The sequence below is a fragment of the Dendrobium catenatum genome, unplaced genomic scaffold (genome assembly GCF_001605985.2).
Source record: "Dendrobium catenatum unplaced genomic scaffold, ASM160598v2 fragScaff_scaffold_920, whole genome shotgun sequence".
Classification (NCBI taxonomy): Eukaryota; Viridiplantae; Streptophyta; class Magnoliopsida; order Asparagales; family Orchidaceae; genus Dendrobium; species Dendrobium catenatum.
Window position 1 is genome coordinate 2,552,574 of NW_021319382.1, and position 20,411 is coordinate 2,572,984.

Below are 20,411 nucleotides of genomic sequence, written 5' to 3' on the forward strand. Positions count from 1 at the left end.
GGATTTCCTTTAAGGTAGTGTAGCATCCTCCTGTCTAACGCTTGCACATGAGCCTACTTTGGATTCTGCATAAACTGACTAACCATGCTTACAGCAAATACTATATCTGGTATGGTGTGAGAGAAGTAGATCAATTTCCCTACAAGTTTCTGATACGACCCTTTATCTACATCTAGATCTTCTTTTGCTTCCCCCAATTTAAGATTTTGTGTTACTGGTGTTGGTGCTGATTTACAAGCTAATTTATCGGTTTCTTTTAGAAGATTTTTAATGTATTTCTGTTGTGAAATGAAAATTCCTTTGTTGGAGTGGGCTACTTCAATTCCGAGAAAGTAATTTAGTCTACCAAGTTCTTTGATGTCAAATCCTTTGGTAAGACTTTTCCTTAAACTAACTTTCTCTTCTTCGTTATTTCTGGTCAAGATAATATCATCAACATATACCCATTAAGAAGCATGAATTTTGAGAATCTTCCGAGCAAGTCCCTTGGTGATTGTTTGAGCCCATATAGAGCCTTTTTTAATATGTACACCCTATTACCTTCAGATCTTTCCTTAAACCCTAGTGGTATTTCATAAATATCTCTTCTTCCAAATCCCCATACAGAAATGCATTTTTCACATCCAATTGTTTCAGATGCCATCTGTACTTGGCTGCTAGTAAGAGTAGTATTCGGACAATATTCATCTTGGTTATATGTGCAAAGATTTCTTGATAGTTGATGCCATATGTTAGAGTGTACCATTTTGCCACTAGCCTTGTCTTGTATCTTTTTAGTGTGCCATCAACTTTGTAATTTATGGAGAACACCCATATGCAGCTGATCGATTTTTTTCCTATCGGTAGATTGATGATCTCCTATGTATTGTTCTTTTCTAGGGCTTGCATTTCATCTATCCTGGCATTTTTCTAATTTTCATCAGATAAAGCCTCAAAAATATCTTTAGGAATATGGATATCTTCTAGTGTACCCATGAAATTTTTGTGTGAGAATGAGAAATTGAAGGATATAGAGTTGGTTATAGGGTACAAAGGAGGTGGTGAGCTAACCTTATTTCCAGGAGATGGTTCAGATTCTTGAATCTACTTTTGAGCACAATATGAACTTATATGCATGGAGTATACCTTCCCAAATCTAATGACAACTTTGTCTTTTATATCCCTATCCTAGTTTTCAAGTGAATTTTTTTGAGGTGGTGGAGGGAGGTCAAGAGGTGCTAGTTCATTTTTCTCATCATCCTCAAGTTCAATCTCCCCCTAAAGATGAAGCTTTTAAAAATAAGAATTATGTTCATCAAAGGTAACATCAATAGAAGCAAGGGTTTTTCTTATATGTGGATGATAACACTTGTAACATTTTTTGGTAGCTGAATATCCAACAAATATGCATTTGAGTGCTCTTGGATATAGTTTTCCTCTATTTTAGTTGTGAATTACATAGGCAGTACACCCAAAGATTTTTGGTGTAAGGTTATGATGGGTTCGAAACTCGGGGTAAAATGAGGACAAAATCTCCATTGGAGTTTTGAGTCCTAGGGCAGTTGAAGGTAGTCAATTTATGAGATAAGTTGCAATTATGAGGACTTTCCCCCAATAGGATTTGGGCGTATTGTAGTGGAATAGAAATGCTTGAGTGGAGGCTAGAAGGTGACCATTTTTTCTCTCTGCAACCCCATTTTATTGTGGGATGTGAACGAAGGAGAACTCATGGATAATCCCTTCAGTTTGGAAGTAGGGGGAAAGGGTTTGGTTGAAATAGTCTTTAGCATTATTGGAGCAAAATCTCCTTATTTTTATCCCGAATTGATTTTGAATCATGATATGATAAATGGAAAGAATGGTGCTTACATCGGATTTATTTTTGAGGAGATAGATCCAAGAGACTCTAGTGCAATCATCAATGAATGATACAAGCCAGCATACCTCAGAGATATTGGGGATTTTGGAGGGTCCCCATATATCACTGTGAATAAGATAGAAATGATTATTACATCTCTCATTTTTATTTGGGAAGGAAGTTCTTTTATGTTTAGATAACTCACAAGTTTCATAATGAAAATGTTTATTTTCTAAATTTTTTAAAATGTTATAGATACATATGTCTTAGGACATTAAAAGATCGGTGTCATAAACTATAATGATGAAGCCAAATAGTGGAATTCTTATCAACTAGTGATAACATAAAGCAATTATTTTTAGATTGATTTTGTTCTTCCAGGTGTATGGTCTAGATTTCTCCTTAGCAAGTTCAATCTCTTTCCCTGATCTCTGGTCCTGAAATAAGCAATAAGTATGGTTAAATAAAGCTTGACAATTATAATCATTGATAAGTTTTTGAATTGATATTAGGTTTGTGAATAATTGAGGTACGTGGAGCACATATTTTAAGGTGAGTGAGGGAGATAATGTTATGTCTCCTTGACCTGCTACCATGATAAGAGAACCATCAGCAGTAATGATTTTCTTGTTCCTTGGATAAAGAGTATAGTTGATGAAGTGGGTAAGTGAGTGGGTCACATGATCAGTGGCTCCTGAGTCAATGATATATAATTCCTTTAAATGATTTCTAGATGCACTTAAACTAATAGAAATTGAAAACTTACCTGATAGTGCAAGTGAAGAAGATGCATTTGATTTCTTAAGAGACACCAAGAGTCATTTCAGTTTATCAATATCTTCTTTATTGAGTTCTTCAAGGCTGGACTGTGCTTCTGGGGTGGGCTGACTTGTAGTATTGTTGGCATGCGACGCGCTCCTTGTTTCAGTTCTTTGATTCCACTCATTATTAGGGGGTTTTCTATGTATTTTTCAGCTCATTTCCTTTGTGTGTCTTAACTTCTTGCAATAACTGCACCAAAGTGAGTCTTTGTCTTTTAATTTTAAGAAATCCTTACTTTTCTCCTTCTATGATAATTATTTGTTCATTACTATTGCTGAACTTTCAACGACCTTTGGTTTTAACATTACTCCTCGTCAGCTTTCTTTCGCGCAGATGAGAGAAATAGTTTCGTTAAGTGATGGCGTCTCCTCTTTTCCAAGGATCTGGACTCTAACCTAATCAAATTCTGCATTTAGTCTTGTAAGAAAACCATAAATTCCATATTTTTTCAATAAAGTTCTTTCGATCGCAGCATCCTTCGAACATCTGGTTTCTGTGCATCTGTAGTGATCAAGTTCTTGCCAAAGATTTTGTAGAAGGGTGGCATACTCCATGCTCTTGCTCCCCTTGCTTTGTGCTTCCTATTTTGACTTTAATATCAAAGATTTGAGCCGCATCCTGAGCTTTAAAGAAGGTATGTCTAACAGCATCTCATATGTTCTTTATAGTGGAAAGGAAGATAAATGGGTCGCTAATTTCTGGAGTCATGGAATTTCACAACCATGACATAATCATAGAGTCTGCTTCATCCCATGCCCCAAAATTCCGATCTCCTCCTTTTGGTCCTCCAAGGAGGTAATGTATTTTTCCTTTTTCTTTTAAGTAGGTCTCCGCAAATTGAAACCACTTTAAGTAATTATTCTCATTTAGTCGATAGGAAGGTTGCATGCTTTGGAGGTCACCTCATCCTAGGTGCACCATAGAATCCTCAAATTGGTCAGTGTTTGAAGAAGAATTAATTTCTGACATTTTTGGGTCAAATGATAGTAATGATGACTATCTATTTGATTTTGGACAGTCATGAATGCTCAAAAAAGATCCCTCCAATCTTTAGTTACAGCAAAAAAGGTCGATGATACTTTTTTTTTTCGAAATGACAGGTCCAACCCTTAAAAGGATCGGCCGGTTAGCTATGTAAGCAGAATGTCTGCTTGGGATTGCGAATGGCTCGAGCGGGGTGTTCGGCTAGGAGGCTTCTTCGACTCCTTCGTGGTTGTTCGTCTACGCTCCTTCGTCGAGTTTCCCTTTCTCTCGAATCGGTTTCGTCGCTTCGCAGGAGGCTTTTTCGGCTCCATCGTGGTTGTTCGACTACGCTCCTTCGATGACTTTCCCTTCCTGTCGAATCGGACTACTTGCTTCGCAAGAGGCTTCTTCGGCTCCTTCCTTCTGTGAGGCTTCCGTCGAAAGCAAAGCTTCGCCTTCTTCTTCCTTGAGGAGGACCGCCAACTTCCGGCTCCGACTTCAGGCTTCGTTCGGTAAGGCTTCTTCCCGCTCAGTTCCCTCTTCCCTTTGTGGCTATGATACCATGTTACAAACACAGATTTGAGAGGAATAAGAGGGAACAGCTTGATTTTATTGCATACAACTATCTCTATTTATAGATCTATACAAGATGTCTTAACAAAGAAATAAATACCTTCAAATTCATACATAATTGCCTCAATATGATCCTTCCTAATTCGGCTACTATTCTTTAGAAAGAAATCATCGGGAGAGTAATTCCAGGCGGGATTGAGAGAGCTTCCCACGGATCATGTTTTGTGGCTGTGGGATTTCTTTTAGGGTGAATGGCTAGGATTGTAACAGTAACCATAGATGGTTTTCCAATAAATTTCTAGAACAAAAAAATGATGTCAGGATAGAAAACAAATGAAAAGATAAAACTCTCCTCACTAATCAAAAAAGAGATGACAGGCAAGTAATAACATACGTGTCTGACACCATAGGTGTCGAATTCACTTTTGGTTGCACCACATTTCCTATGGCAAATATACCACCACCATTTATAGTGTCTAAGCAATGAGCAAATATCTTCCTCACTTTTCCAGCAGAAGCTAGTTGTGATAGCATGGATGTATTTGACTGCCCAAAACCTAGAATACCATCAAGTGCTTCAGATGATGATCCTAGATCCCCTGATTGCTGAGCGCCGCATCTTCAAGAAAAAGAAGAATAGGCTTGAGAAATTCAGAAATAGAGCATTAAATAATGAAACTAAAGAATATTGACAGAAATGTGGAATGTTGAAGCAAGCTTCACTACCTGTCTCGCAAAAATTAAATCCATAATCAAATTGTTGATAATATCTGAAGTAAATATGAGACTACCTCCAGATTTAAGAAATGTCTGCCACTTTTGTTCATTGGCATGATTACACAATGATGAAGTTACATAACCCATATTCTAGGAAGTTAATATGTAACTTGCAACTTTTATTTCTACATATCATGAAACGTGATGAATCAAAAAGACCAAGCAATTGATTTCTTATGGTTCAACTTAGATTATCGTTGATGTCTTCTTCTTCTTCTTCTTTTCTTCTTTTTTTTTTCTTTTTTTTTTCTTTTTTTTCTTTTATCGTTGATGTCTTCTTCTTCTTCTTCTTTTCTTCTTTTTTTTTTCTTTTTTTTTTTTTTTTTTTTTTTTTTTTTTTTTTTTTTTTTGCTTCAAAACGTCATTATTAAGCAGTGTAAAATGAGGAAATACCAAGAACATAAAAGGTTTCATCTTTGCATTTAATCCACGAAAGAGTGCCAGGACACATAAGAGACATTTAGAATACCATCTACTAAATTAAAATTGAATTACTTCCGATTAGAAGAACACCCTTTTTTAAATAGCCATGGATGCATGTACCCCAGATGTGTTTGAATCATAAACTTACAATTTTTAACGAACTTGCTTGATGCCCACAGTGACGCTGTCAAAACAGCGTTATTTCAAGGCTACCTTAATTCTGAAACAAAAAAAAAAACAGATTCCCCTCTCAAATATGGATGCTCTAACTGGATGATACTATTAGTTCATATATGTATCCTAGCATTTAAATAAAAAATGAAACAAAATATTACAACTTCTTTCATTGGATGTAGTTTGCTTTATGCAAACAGTCAAGCTTGAAGAAAATATTGGTTTTTAATTTTAAGGGAACATGCAACTATCAATAAATTTACCAAAAACCAAAAAAGCCATATATTAACATATCGCTACCTAAATCTGACTTCAACTTATAAATAAAAAACAAATAATATAGCCTACCCATTGCAAAAGTAGATAATGTGAAAATTGTGGTTTAAAATGTGAGCATACTCCATCTAAATAACTAGTTGATGAGTCATAATTATCTCATATTTATCAATGTTTGAGCTGGCCTAGATTGCAACATTCACCTAGAGCAGCTTATAAATAGTTTTGCAGTTGGGTAAGGTGGACCTAATTGTACTTCTAATGGTTCTTTGCATATAATTTGCAGTTAAATAGACAATAAACTGATATCTGGTCATCTTCATTTTTCATCTTTTTGGTTCTGGAAAAAGAGTAAGTACAAAACATAAAAAATATGGATGTCACCCATCCCTCGCATGACAAAATAAAAAAAATAAATTCCTTGTTCCTTCTAAATTAGCTAAACTATTCTTTTTTGCATACCCTTGTGAGCAGACTTGACATCTAGATAAGTTGCAAAAGCAAAGAGAAGCACTCGCCTCAGAGGAGCCTGAACTAAATTAGAGCCAATCACTTGAAGCACTCACCTGAGACACTTGTCGAAGGCATTCGCCAAAAGGTGCCCCAAGGCCATGTAAGAGATAGCTATACATGTGTATCCCCAAAGCCTTGTACATGTGTCTTTAGCAATCATATCATATATTTGTTGTATTATTCCTTAGGTGAACTCTCTCCAATAGCCTTCCCAACCTTAAAAAAATGGAGTTGGGAGAAATTTTTTGGATTCATGCCCTTTTATTATTCACATAGAATAATAGAATTCCAAATCCCCCATACTCGACCATCTCTCCTCCCGTTGCTCTGCCATCCTAACTAGCCTTGCAAAGTAGGATCAGGATGTCACCAACGAACAAATTTAGATCCAACACTATTACTAATATAATCACCAGCATCAGGAATCTACAAATCTAAAACACATATCTACAATGCATCAAAATATATACATTAGGGTTTGAAGTTTAGCCTAACTTAGAATGGATATAATATACTAATTTAAAAATCACTCACCCAAATATAACAGTTGAATTGGCCGTTGTTGTCTTGTGATTACCAGAAACCTGATTGTACTGCACATAGTCATTTACAAAGAACCCTGAAGTTGAGCTTCCATCAACATACTGCACTTTGTATTCGCAGGGCATATCAGACAAGCATCCTGGAACATCTCCTCCATATGTGGATGAACAGAAGCTTCCATCACAAGAAACTAACCTTCCGCTTGAAGAACCTTTGGGATCATAAAGAGTCAGCTCTATCTGCATTGAAATAATATCCAAGTTTTCCAACCAAATATCGAATCTTTAACATATCCAACTCACGTAAACAAAACGCAACAAGTTGGTAAACAGAAAATACCCCGAGGTCGCTCTTCTTGGGACAATGCCCACAGGTGATGCAATTCAACCAAAGAATATCACTCCCTGTGTCCACTTGCGCATAGTAGTTTTTCGAAGGAGTCCCAAGCCCAATTTGAGCATAGTATAGCCTATTTCCCATTCCATCACAACAAGTAATCGAAACAAAAAACAGGAACTTAGAGGACAAAAAAGATAGACCAAGAAATTGCGCCGATTTGACGCAACCCAATTTCATAAAACCAACAGGATCTACACGTAAGCTTTACCCAGTGGCCGTAGGAAGGCCAAGACCGCCAAGTGGGAGATCAACAGTGCCCCTAGAGTTTTCGATAAGAATCGTGCCATGGCGGCGGACGTCATGGGCGCGAAGTTCTGTGATAAGTTGCCGCTGGCCGGAGAACTTGCGCTGAACCCTCAACACGCCAGTGGCACTTCCGAACTGGAATGAAGATGTGACATAGAGGATAAGAATGAGGAGATGATGAGGGCTAAGAAGCAATCGAAATTCCATGGAATCAAACTCCGGTGTAGATTTTGAAAAGTTTTAGGAGGTGGAAAGGGAGTTTTCTCGGCAACAGCGGATAATGGATGTAAAGCTTCTCCCAAGTAAGCAGCACCTTTCCTGAGAACGCGAAAGAGGGGAAACAAGAGAGGGAAGAAAGGATAACAGGGAGATTCAGACAGGAGCTAGGCGACGGCGACGGAGAAATCATTGAACGGTTTATTTCAGTATTTGCAAACCCCGGTCACTGGATTGAATTTTTTTTTTTTTTTTACATTTAGTTAAATTAAGAAAATTCTTACATACATCCCATATTTGAGACTCAACCTAAAAATTTTTGATTGATTGTCAAAACTTTCAACCAACAGATCAATATGAGGTATCTGATTGATTTCAACTTGAAAATACTATATTGTTATGAGACTCTAATTTATGGATGCTAGCTCACCCTTAGACAAAAAATATGATGATTCGCATGATTAACTAAAAAATTAGGCTTAATGCCATGTCATGTTGAATTATTATTATTATGTTCTTTCTTTCCCATGACGGACTCTTTTTTCCCTATCAAGGAGAAGCCAGCTCTTAGGGCATCTCCAACCGAACGGCAAACACTTGTTTGCCGTTCTTGTTTTGCTCCAACCGATCGCCATTTTTTACGCCAGTTGATCGCGGATGAACAGTGCGACGCCAATATTGGCGTCGCACTGTTCACTCACGCCATTTTTTGCTCTCAATCGGAAAAACGCGCGAAAGGGATGGCGATCGTTACCTTCTCAAAAACACCTAAAATGGCGTTCGATTGGAGCATCACCGCGCCATTTTGGAGTTTTGCGTTACTTTGCCGTGAAAAATGAAGTTTTTGGTTGGAGATGCCCTTAGCTCGCATTTGGAATAATTTTATTGTTATTTTATAAAATCATTTTTAAGAAAATAAATTTTTTAAATTATTATAAAAAGTAACTTTCTAGTAAAAAAATAAAAAATAATAAAAAAATAAAGGTCAAACAAAAATTATAATTATAATCTGAAAAATAAAACTTTTAGAAAGCTATCCCAAACAATACAGTTTTTTTCCCAAGCAGTCTTTATTCATTTAACTACATAAGCTGTCTTATGTCGTTCAAATATAAAATCACTTTTATTATTATTTCTAACAATTTATAATTATTTTGCTAATAATTTTATATATTATAGTTATATAATCCATATTTAAATAAACTATTTAAATTTTTTTCAGTTTTTTTAATCTATGAAAAATCAAATGTATTTTAAAATTTTTTTCAGTTTTTTTAATCTGTGTGTGTGTCAAATATTTTTTATGCCTTATTTTATACTCTAATTGTAAATTTCAACTTAAAAAAAAATTATTAATTTAGTTATAAATTTATAATTGTAAGTATTACTAAAACAAATATAATTTCTTCTAAAATAAAAGATAAAAGCAAATTCCACCTTCATAACTGTTGAATCCAAATTTGTACTTAGATAATACCCAACTATACTAAAAATTAACCCATTTAGTTAGAATCTGTATGTAAGAATGGAAAGTACAGAGAGAGCAAAGGAAAAAAGATGTAGATCTTAAATTGACAGAGTATCCACTACAACAACAACAAGCCTTTATCCCACTATGTGGGGTTGCCAACATGAATCTTTTTTCCTTCATTGTGTCATTTTAAGAGTAAAATTCTCATTTTAAATAAAATACATAAATGTTATTTCTAATATTTTCTGACCAAATCTTTTTAGGTATACCTTTTCCTTTCTTAACATAATCCAAATCTAAGACATCTACTTTCCTAATCAGGTCACCAAAAGGCCAACATTTTACGTGACCAAACCATTTAAGGTGGCTCTCTCTAATCTTATCTTCCATTGGAGCTACTCCAACCTTTTCACATATATGCTCATTTTGTATCATGTCTCTAAGAGTAAAGCATCTCAACCTCCTAAGCATCATCATCTCTGCAACACTTAACTTAATATTATGCTTCTCTTGTAATGGTCAACATTCTGCACCATAAAGCATTGTAGGTCTTACCACCATCTTATAGAATTTTCCCTTAAGTTTGAGGGATATTTTTCTATCACACAAAAAGCATGATGGATTCCTCCACTTCAACCCTCCAACTTGAATTGTACTAATAATATCCCCCATCGATTTGACCATCACTCTGAATAATAGACCCAAGATATTTAAATTGTGTACACTTATTGGTGACTTAATCGCCCAAAGTCACAATACCCCCATTAGATTTATTATTACTAAAATTACACAATTTATATTAAAGAAAATTTTGGGGTCCTCTAACTGTTCATCGTCACCTCTTATTTATAGGACTCTAAGGGCTACAAGAAAAGCTATGTAGAGAAAAAGAAAAAATTATCAAGCTACATAAAATACTCGTATAACGCTACAAGCTAATCTAAGCATGTGTTTCCTCCTATTACATTAGTGGAAGATAAAGTCAATCTCTATGGAAAACTCTCTTTGGGCCAGCTAAATGGCAGTGAGTAGGCTCTAAGTGAGTCTATAAGTAAGCCAAGATGAATGCTCAAGTGTGGTTGATGACAGTGCATAAGAACAAAATAAAAAATAAATACCTACAGGATAATAGACGCATCTAAGAAAACCCTAGAAATGACATCCAAATTTGTAGAATAAAAAGAAAAACCCCCACTGCTAGGAACAAAAAATAACCTCAGAAACCCAAAAATAGGCACACAAATCTAAAACATAAGCATAGGAACCAATCCAAAGCCAGCAAGAAGTATAGAATTAAAACCCAAAGAAGAAACTACAAGGGCCATACCAACCATCTGAGCAGACAGAAGGAAGAGCAAGAATCACCAAAGAAAAAATAAACCAAGAACTAACACAATTAATAGGAACCCCATTAAAGAACAATTGCAGCTAAATAAAACTCCATCCATAATCAAAAGCCAAGAATAACACAGCACAACAATAAATAACAAACAAAACAATAAGAACAAGAGCAAAAGAACAAAAAAAGATGAGGAAGGCAAGTAGAAGAAGAGATGTGAGTGAAGAGTTTGGAGAGAAGAGATCTGCTAAGTAAGGCAATTTATAGAATTTTTCCAACATCATACAGTACTATCGTGTTTCGTACAGTACGATGGGTATCGTACAGTACGATCAGAAGGATTTCGATCGTCCCGAGGATCGTCGGTACGGCCTTTCATGAAAAGTTTCTTGCTGTACTATACGAACAGGTGTATCATATAGTATGAACGATAATTATATCATACCAGACATCATTACTTCGTTCTCATCCGTTTTGCTGAGGTGGATCGTACAGTACGAAGTGGAGGCATCGTATAGTACGAACACCAATTATATCGTACCAACCAAGTTAATTCATCCCAATCTGTTCGCTGACGTGGATCGTACAGTACGAAGAGGAGATATCGTACCTATGATGAGCAATAATGTCGTACCAGACAGATTGAATGCCAGCCAGCTGTATCTTATAGTACGATGGAGATCGTACAGTACGATCAACAGAGGCGAAATTTGCCTATGATTATGTTGTGTAGATTTAGATATATCGTACATTACGATAGATGATCGTACAATACGATGATGAAATGTCAAATTTTGTGGTTTTGTGCAGTGAATGTGTGATGATCAGGAACAACCTTAGAAGAATTTTTTTTGTGTTTTATGCATTAATGTCTATGACAACTAATCTAGTCCTCAAGGTGCTAAATATGTTGAATGCTAGTGGTTTTGTGAATATGTCAGCCAAGTGATCTCCTATAGTGATGTGATGCAATTCTATATCTCCCTTAGCAACATGATCTCTTATGAAATGATGTATAATGTCTATGTGTTTCGTTCGAGAGTGCTGAATTGGGTTCTTAGAGATGCAAATTGCACTTGTATTGTCACACATGATTGAGATGGTTCATACAGGTAGGCCAAGATCAAGAATTTATTATTTTAACCATAGTACTTGTGTAACGCAACTTCCTACTGCAATATATTCTACCTAGGCTGTGGAAAGGGCTATAGAGTTTTGCTTCCTACTGGATCAAGAAACTAATGATTGTCCTATGAATTGGCAAGTACCAGAGGTGCTTTTTCTATCTATCCTACATCCTACAAAATCAGAATCTGAGTACCCTAAAATTTCAAAGGAGGTGTTGTGACTATGATACCAAATTCCTAAGTTCAGGGTGCCTAGTAGATATCTAAGGATTCTCTTAACCGTAGTTAAGTGAGACTCTTTAGGATCAGCTTAAAAACAGGCACAGAGGCACACACTAAACATTATGTCCGGTCTACTGGGAGTCAGGTAAAGAAGGGATCCAATCATTCCTCTATATTTTTTTTATCTACTAATTTTCCACTATGATCTTTGTCTAATTGAATTATTAAGCTCATTTGAGTGTTCATGGGTTTAGCACTATCCATTTCGTATTTTTTCAAAATATCCTTAATGTACTTTGTTTGACTAAGAAAAGTTCCGTTATCTATTTGTTTTACACTAAAGCCAAGAAAGTAAGTAAGTTCTCCCATCATGCTCATTTCAAACTCATTACTCATAGTTTTTGAGAATTCATCACACAAGTTTTTATCTAAAGATCCAAATAAGATGTCATCCACATAAATTTGAACGATGAGAATTTCATTTTTGATCTTTTATAAAAAGAGTGTAGTATCTACACTACCCTTTTCAAATCCTCTATCCAATAGGAATGAGCTAAGTCTTTCGTACCATGCTCTAAGTGCTTGCTTTAATCCATAAAGTGCCTTTTTAATTTGAATACATGGTTCGGAAATTATGAACTTACAAATCCGAGGGGTTGCTCAACATAGACATCTTCCTTAATTACCCCGTTCAAAAAAGCACTCTTTACATCCATTTGATATAGTTTGAAGTTCTTGAAACAAGCAAAAGCTAAGAGCACTCTTATGGCTTCTAGTCTAGCAACAGAGGCAAAGGTTTCTTCAAAGTCTATTCCGTCAATCTGGTTGTACCCCTTAGCTACTAATCTGGCTTTATTTCTTATTATTGTTCCTGAATAATTCACCTTATTTTTGAAGACTCATTTTGTTCCAACAACACTTTGTTCTTTAGGTCTCTTAACTAACTCCCAAACATCATTTCTGGTGAATTGGTTCAGTTCTTCTTGTATTGTTAGAATCTAGTATTCATCTTCTAAGGCTTTATCTATACTTGTAGGTTTTATCATAGAGATGAATGCTGAATGACTAACCTCTTTCCTAAGTCCATGCCTAATTCTTACATCTTCTGAAGGATCTCCTAAAATTAAATCTTTAAGATGACTGGAAGAATATCTCCATTCTCTAGGCAAATCTTCCTGAGGTTCTACCCTTTCTCCAAAGGTCATAGTCTCTACTCCTTGAATTGCCTCTATTCATCATCTTCAATTTTATATTCAGAGGGCTTATCTGATTCATCAAACACTACATGGGTAGACTCTTCTACTACTAGGTTTCTCTTATTAAAGATTCTATAGGCCTTACATACAGATGAATTACCTAAGAAGACACCCTCATCAGACTTGGGATCGAATTTTTCTAAGGGATGTTTGCCATTACTCAAGATGGAGCACTTGAACCCAAAGACATGTAAGCGTGAAAGATTCGGTGTCCTACCCTTAAGGAGTTCATAAGGAGTTTTATTCAGCTTAGATCTAATGTTTACCCTATTTAAAATATAACATGCTGTGTTGACTGCTTCTGCCCAAAAGTATCTAGGAAGGATGTACTCCACTAATATTGCCCTAGCGGCTTCTACCAAGATTCTATTTTTCCTTTCTGCTATACCATTTTGCTGAGGCATTTTAGGGGTTGAGAAATTGTGTTCTATTCCTATCTCTTGACAGAATGATTCAAATCTATCATTTTGAAACTCTCCACCATGATCGCTATGGATTGTTGAGATTTCAAGACCTAATTTTCTTTAAATCCATGTGGAGAATACCTTAAATTCCTCAAAAGACTCATTCTTATGTGCTAGGAATCTTACCCAAGTGAATAGGCTAGCTGTACTAACGGGTCCAAATAAGTCCATGTGTAGAATTTCTAATGGCCTAGAGGTAATCACATCTGTAATTGAATGAAAGGATGATTTGACTTATTTTCCTAGTTGGCAAGCATCATATAAGTGATCCTTAGTAAAGTCTAACTTAGGTACGTCTCTAACTAGATTTTTCTGAGTGATATTTCTAAGTGTTTTCATACTAGCATGGCATAATCTCCTATGTCATAGCCACAAGTCATCAACTATTATTTTCAAACAAAATGAATTTGAACTTTCAATGCAATCAAGGTCTAACATGTAAACATTGCTCATTCATTTTCCTTCTAAAACTAGTTTATCATTTAAACCAATCAGGCATTTGTCAGACAAAAATTTAATATCAAAATCTTTATCACACAATTGACTAATGCTAAGTAAATTATACTTCAAACCATCAACTAATAAGACATTTTCAATTAAAAAACTCTTAGCATTACTAATAATACATGAGCCTATCACTTTCCTAGTAGTGTTGTCTCCCAATGTTACTTTGTCTCAATTTTTGATCTCCAGTAGAATGAACTTCTTCATATCTCCAGTCATGTGTCGCGAGCAGCCACAATCCAGGTACCGCATGCTCTCACTACAATTTCATTCAAGGATTAGATTTAGGAACCCAAGTGAGTTTGGGTTCCTCCTTATGCTTGCATGAATGAGATATATACATGCTATGTTGTGATGGATGCACTTTAGGTCTCCATACTAAGTGTGTCCTACGGTGAATTGTGCAAGTGCGAGCTATGTAACCTAGCATGCCACAAGAGAAGCACCTAACACCAGGAAATGGATTTACTAACCTATGTGGGTGGTGATGCCTCTTTCTAAAGTTGTGTGATGCATGCTGTAGTGGGGGTTGACTAGGTTGGGCTAATGTGAGTGATGCACTTTCTTTTTCTAGTTCTTTGATTTCTTTTTGAAAAGTGTTGTTTTGATATGTCAATCCATGAACTTCTATTTTTAACAAATGCTCACTGTGATCTATTTCTAATGCAAGTTTGTCTAGCCTATGAAAAGCCTTTTCTAGTTCAACATTAGTGGTTTTCAAGGTTTCATGCATTTCAGTTAGTTCAATATGCTTCTTATTTAATTCATCATACTCATCAAGAAGTAGCATATGATCTCTATCTAAATCAGAATTTTCTTTGACTAAGTTAGCATGCTCAGTTTGTAAACTACTAAATTCAATATTAAGACTAGCATGCATCTTTTTCAATTTCCTATACAAGTCATGAATTTTTTCAGAAATAAGTAATAAATCTTCATAAGAAATTTGACTTACCTCATCTTGATCTGATTGATCAAGATTATCGTTAGCCATTAGACATAGATTTGTTACCTCCTATGCTTCTTCTTCTGATGATTTTGAGGCAGAGACGGCCCAAAAAGCTTTTGTTGTCTTCATTTTTCTTTTCTTATACTTGGCTTTATCCTTGCTCTTTTTCTTAACAGGTTGGCTCTTTAAGTTGGGGCAATCAGCTCGAAGGTGACCTAGCTTCCTGCACTCAAAACAGATTGTGTCAGATAAAACTTTATTAAACTTTGAGCTTTTACCTTTATTCCAGCCATTCTGATGACACATTTGTTTTCTTTTTAAGAAGTTCTTAAACTGTCGGGTCATCAAGGCTTTATCATCTTCTTCCTCCCTTGCAGAGCTGTCGCTTTCTGAATTATTTGCTTTTAATGCCACTGTTCGCTCCTTCTTCTTTTTACTTGCATCACTTTATCTTTGACTCACTCCTTGCTCGTATGCAATGAGTGACCCAATGAAATTATCAATAGAATAAACGTTAAGGTCTTTAGATTCAGTGATAACAGTTATCTTAACATCGTTGGAACTAGGTAAGCATCTTAGAATCTTATTAACTTTCTCAGAATTTGAAATCTCTCTACCTAGTATATGAAAGGATGTCACGATTTGAGTGAACCTAGTATACATGTCAGATATTATTTCGCTAGGTTTCATACATAAGAGTTCATAATCATGCAATAGAATGTTATTAAGCCTAGACTGTTTTACTTCACTTGTTCCTTCGTATGTAATACACAGTCTATCTCAATTCTCCTTACCAGTAACACAGGTAGAAACTCTCTTATAGTCCTCAGACTTTAATGCACAGAAAAAGCAATTTAAACACTTAGCATTCAATTGGGCTAAATCCCTATCGTCATTTCTCCATTCATTAAAAGGTACTGGAGTTATCACTCCATTCAAAGTTTTAAAAGGTGCAACATATCCATCATTGACTAACATCCAAATGCGATAATCTATAGATTGCAAAAGGTTGACATTCAAATTTTCCAGAATTCAAACGGGATGTTATAAAAAAGAGGTTGACGGTTTATTGAATAACCCTCCGCGGTGTTACGATTACCAAAATGCGACATGATCATTTTTTCAAGGTTTTTTAAAACACTACTTTTGAAAACTCGCTCTGATACCAATTGAAATAACTAGATCGATAAGAGGGGGGATGAATTGTAAAAACTTTGTAGCAATAATTAAAACCTAAGCAGGAGTTCTAATTTTTTTTTATGTTTTTAAATTTTTAACATGAAAATTTAAACTACTATGAAGGAAACCAATTGAACTCAACATGCTCTCCTTTTGACCCCCTCGGCAAGGTGGAGAAGCCCTTACAATACTCCCTTTCACCAACCTGGCGTGGCAGAGTGCCAAGCGCTGTTTTCACCCTCCTAGCGATGACAAAGAACCTTCTCATTTTTCTCCCTCCTGGAGAAGGCAAAGTACCTTCGAGGTCACAGATGTAGAAGAGTCTCCCCCTCAGAGAGCCTCCCATAAGTTCTTCCCAGGCTATAGGAGGAGCAAGATGCAGTAAGAATGGAACAACCATGTGATCTCCCTCACACGTCTTCTCCCTCACCAAGCTCACTTTCTCCTTCCTCTCTCAAACCCTAAAAACTTCTCAAGAGCTCTCTCCCAAGGATTCCCTCTCTAATCACGTTCCCCTCTTTCTTTCTCTCTCAAAAAGATTACTAATTTTGATACTTAAAACAGGCTCCAAATTTCCTGAAATTTTCAAAGTAGCCGTTATAATCGTACAGCACGATTTCACATCGTACAATATGACATGTATAAACAGGCTTCATCCTGGTACGAATGTGTATGAACAGTTTAAAATCTAATCGTACAGTACGGTAATAAATCATACGGAACGATCCTCAACAATACTGCTTGTACAGGACAATCAAATGTTGTCTCTGTTCATCATATGATATGATATATATCGTACAGTACGAATGGTCAAAATCAATGCGTCATCCAGGATGAATTTTGGGATGATCAAATGTCATCTCTGTTCATCATATGGTACGATCTAGATCATACAGTACGATGAGACAAAAATAAGGGATCGTCCAGGACGATCTCCGGGACGATCAGAATTCATCTCTTTTCATCGTATGGTATGAATGTATTAGTACAGTACAATTTTCAATTAGTAATTAAGCTGATTTATTCCACTAATCATAGGTTAATTTAAGTATTTAAAATAAATCGTATAGTACGAAGTCCTTCGTACAGTACGAACGATTGAGAAAAACTTACTTAAGTTAATTTGATGGATATGATTTTGGATTTGGAAAACATCGTACAGTATGATAGTATTCGTACGGTACGATCTATTCACAGAAATCATTTTACAACCTCAGATCATATAGTACAAAATAAAGTCGTACAGTACGATCACCAGAGAAAGAAAATCTACATTTTTTACTTTTAAAACCCTCTCCCCCTGTGTGTGTGCATGGTTGCTCAGACTAACATGCAGTTTGTGGCCAGCCTCAAGAAAATAAAAAATAAAATAAATAACAAATTACATTTTCAGACTCATACTCCTAATCTAACTAGTCTTGTGTCTTCCTATTATCCTGAGTAGCTTGTAATCTTTCTGAAATGTTTGTACTCACGAAAAATATCAAATAATAAATGATATTCAATGAATAGTAGTTCAGGCGACATTATTTGTCATCATCAAAATCTCAAACTCGGATTTATGGGTCGCAACACGGATTGTCCAGGACAATTAGTTAAATAAACTTTAGTTTCTTCCTAAATTATCCAGAACTAACAGAATGATATGATGGATGATATTTACTGGTTTAAACTAATCTTACATGATGATCCAATAATCGGCCTGGATGATTAGTTACTTTTTCATCGTCCAACATATAAAGTCTGTCAGAATAGAGCGATGGACTTTATGATATTTGACGTTTTGAACTAATCATACAGGGCGATGTACCCATCATATTGGACGATCAGAATAAACAAATCTTCTAATCGTCCAGCCTCCCCTAGATCGTCCTAGCTAATTGAGCTAAATTCATACAGGACGATATGTCGATTATCCTAGATGATCTTTGTCGATTAATTGCAATTTATGGCACATTTAAAGCCCTTCTATATAAGATATCTTGTTTACTCAAGATGGGATCTTTTGTTGCTGTCCTAACTTGAGAGAGCCAAGAGGAGAGAGAGATCTTGGGAGAGAGAGAGAGAGAGGATATTGCGAGGGGGAGTTTGTAAGGGTTTTATGAAGGTTGCTCCAAGCAAGGTTCTAAGTCATATTCTCCAGTCATCTTCTCTGGTTCCTTAGAGGTTCTAGAGAGATCTACTTTAGCGATTGATCAAGATTCTCTACCTTCTTCAGGAGGAAGTGAAAGGAGTCAAGTTCTCTGTCTCACTGGGTCGGTAGAAAGGAGTTTTGCACAGGCTTCTCCGCCTTGTTGTTGGAGCAAAAGGAGAGTCACTGAGTTTAGTGTAATACCTAGAGGAGAGGCTTTAGGGAGTGGACGTAGGTCAAGTTGACAGAACTACTATAAAATCTTATGTGGTATTTCTTATTATATTTTTACATTTAATTTCTGCATTTTATTTTCTAGTAAATGATTATTTGGTTTAGATCATAATTTTTGTTTGAGAATTTTTAAAATACCAATTCACAACCCCCCCTCTTGGTTAGCCTCAGGCTAGTTCATAAGGGCTTAACATCTCTAACAAACTTTAAATACTAAGAGACATAAAACTCAATCAATAATATTTGTTATTATAAAAATCATAAGCTAAGGATCCTAGCTTGCAATAGTCTCCCCTTTTTTATGATGACAAATATATTTCAAGTGCATATTTTTCTTCTAATCTTCCCCTCACTAAGTGATTATAAATTTTAAAATAGGGATAAGATAATTTTTAATTAATGTATTATTATTATTATTATTATTATTATTCAAATACTTTAATGAAAATGTAAAAGTGTGCTGCAAACATAATATGCATTAAATAATTGCATAATAAAAATGAACAAATACATATACAACCAAACTACCACTTCCCTTTTGACATCAGCAAAAGGGAGGATAAAAAAGAAACTTAGGAAAAACTACATAATATATAAAAATAAAAAACATCAAAACAAAACATAGATCCTAAAAGTAAGAAGTCCCTTGATCAAGTGGTGATGCTGATTGAAATACTTGTGAATAAATGAAACTTGTTCGCTAAACTAAGTCATGTATGCCTCATATTGTTATTATTATTGCTAATTATGACTATCAATTTGAGACTCCAATCAATCACAATATTATGTCAACTCCTCATAAGGATAAGGCTTGTATGCTGGTGCAGGTGCTGGCACTAGTGTTGGTACAGTCTCCAGTGTAGGTGCTACTATAGGACGAGATCCCCCTTCCTCATCAAAATTATATTCTTCTTCTTATTCTTGCTACCAGTGAGGATGAAAAAGAATATGGATGGAACTGTTAGTGTATAAAATTTGGAAATGATTAATGATATCAAGATAAGTAAGCTCATATTTTTGTTCAAGATATAGGAAATGATATGACCAAGAGCAATGTTTTGCTTCCTTATGGTGGAAGGAAGGTGAATGGGTGTAAGATTTTGAATGTAATAAATAATCATTTAGGCTTCATCAAATTTTGTTTCAGACATGATAAAAAAGGTAACCAAGGAAAGAAGTGAGATAATATTTATGTGATTACAGCTTTATAAATGATTAAGGTTCAAAGAATATGCTAGATAATACGAGCATTTCAATTTAAAGAGTGGACCAAGGGATGATATTGATTTAGGGTAATATTTTTAATGTTTAAATTGATCGCACACCTATCAAATTCTATCTTAGAAGCCATTGATTGGGGTTGAGGTGTTCTTCTATGGATAGGTTGAGATATTTGCCCAAGTCTTCTATGGTTATTTCTATTGGTCGCATACAGACATATCATTGCATGATGGGATAGTGACACTAATCCTTAAGTTTGTGAAAAATTCATAAAGAAGTTCATAATTAAAGGGAAAAGTTTGGGTAAGTAAGAATTGCGAAGTGGTCAGTGCAAAAAGATTGATATAGTTTAGGGCTTGTTAGTTCAGTAGTCTAGATGCGGAGATGCGAGAGTCTTTCTACTAATAATATGTTACTTCATCTTCTACAGATTGAAAATGTTCAACAATAGGGTAACAAGAGGAAGACTTTCCTTGGGTCAGATGACCATGCTTTCTACCTCCATCCATTTAAGCAATTGAAGGATTGAGTCAAGAAGAAATAAGATATTTG

The 20,411-nt window shown here is 35.5% G+C and overlaps 1 protein-coding gene across 7 annotated transcripts in view; it reads right to left on the minus strand.

The window, feature by feature from the left end:
* Positions 1-7,965, minus strand: part of LOC110113285 (aspartic proteinase-like protein 2) — a 77,898-nt gene extending 69,933 nt beyond the window's left edge. For 5 of the 7 annotated variants that reach the window (XR_003701649.1, XM_028697369.1, XM_028697370.1 and 2 more), the window contains exons 1-4: positions 7,509-7,964; positions 7,241-7,370; positions 6,893-7,140; positions 4,590-4,814 (exon numbers count right to left, since the gene is read on the minus strand). Coding sequence is in view for 6 of the 7 variants with exons in the window: in XM_028697369.1 (XP_028553202.1) it covers positions 4,590-4,814; positions 6,893-7,140; positions 7,241-7,370; positions 7,509-7,753 (848 nt within the window). In the remaining variant the exon portion in view is untranslated. Of the gene's footprint in view, positions 1-4,589; positions 4,815-6,892; positions 7,141-7,240; positions 7,371-7,508 lie in introns of all 7 variants that reach the window. The other 2 variants (XM_028697367.1, XM_028697366.1) reach the window with 1 other exon arrangement.
* Between the last annotated feature and the right edge of the window lie 12,446 nt (positions 7,966-20,411).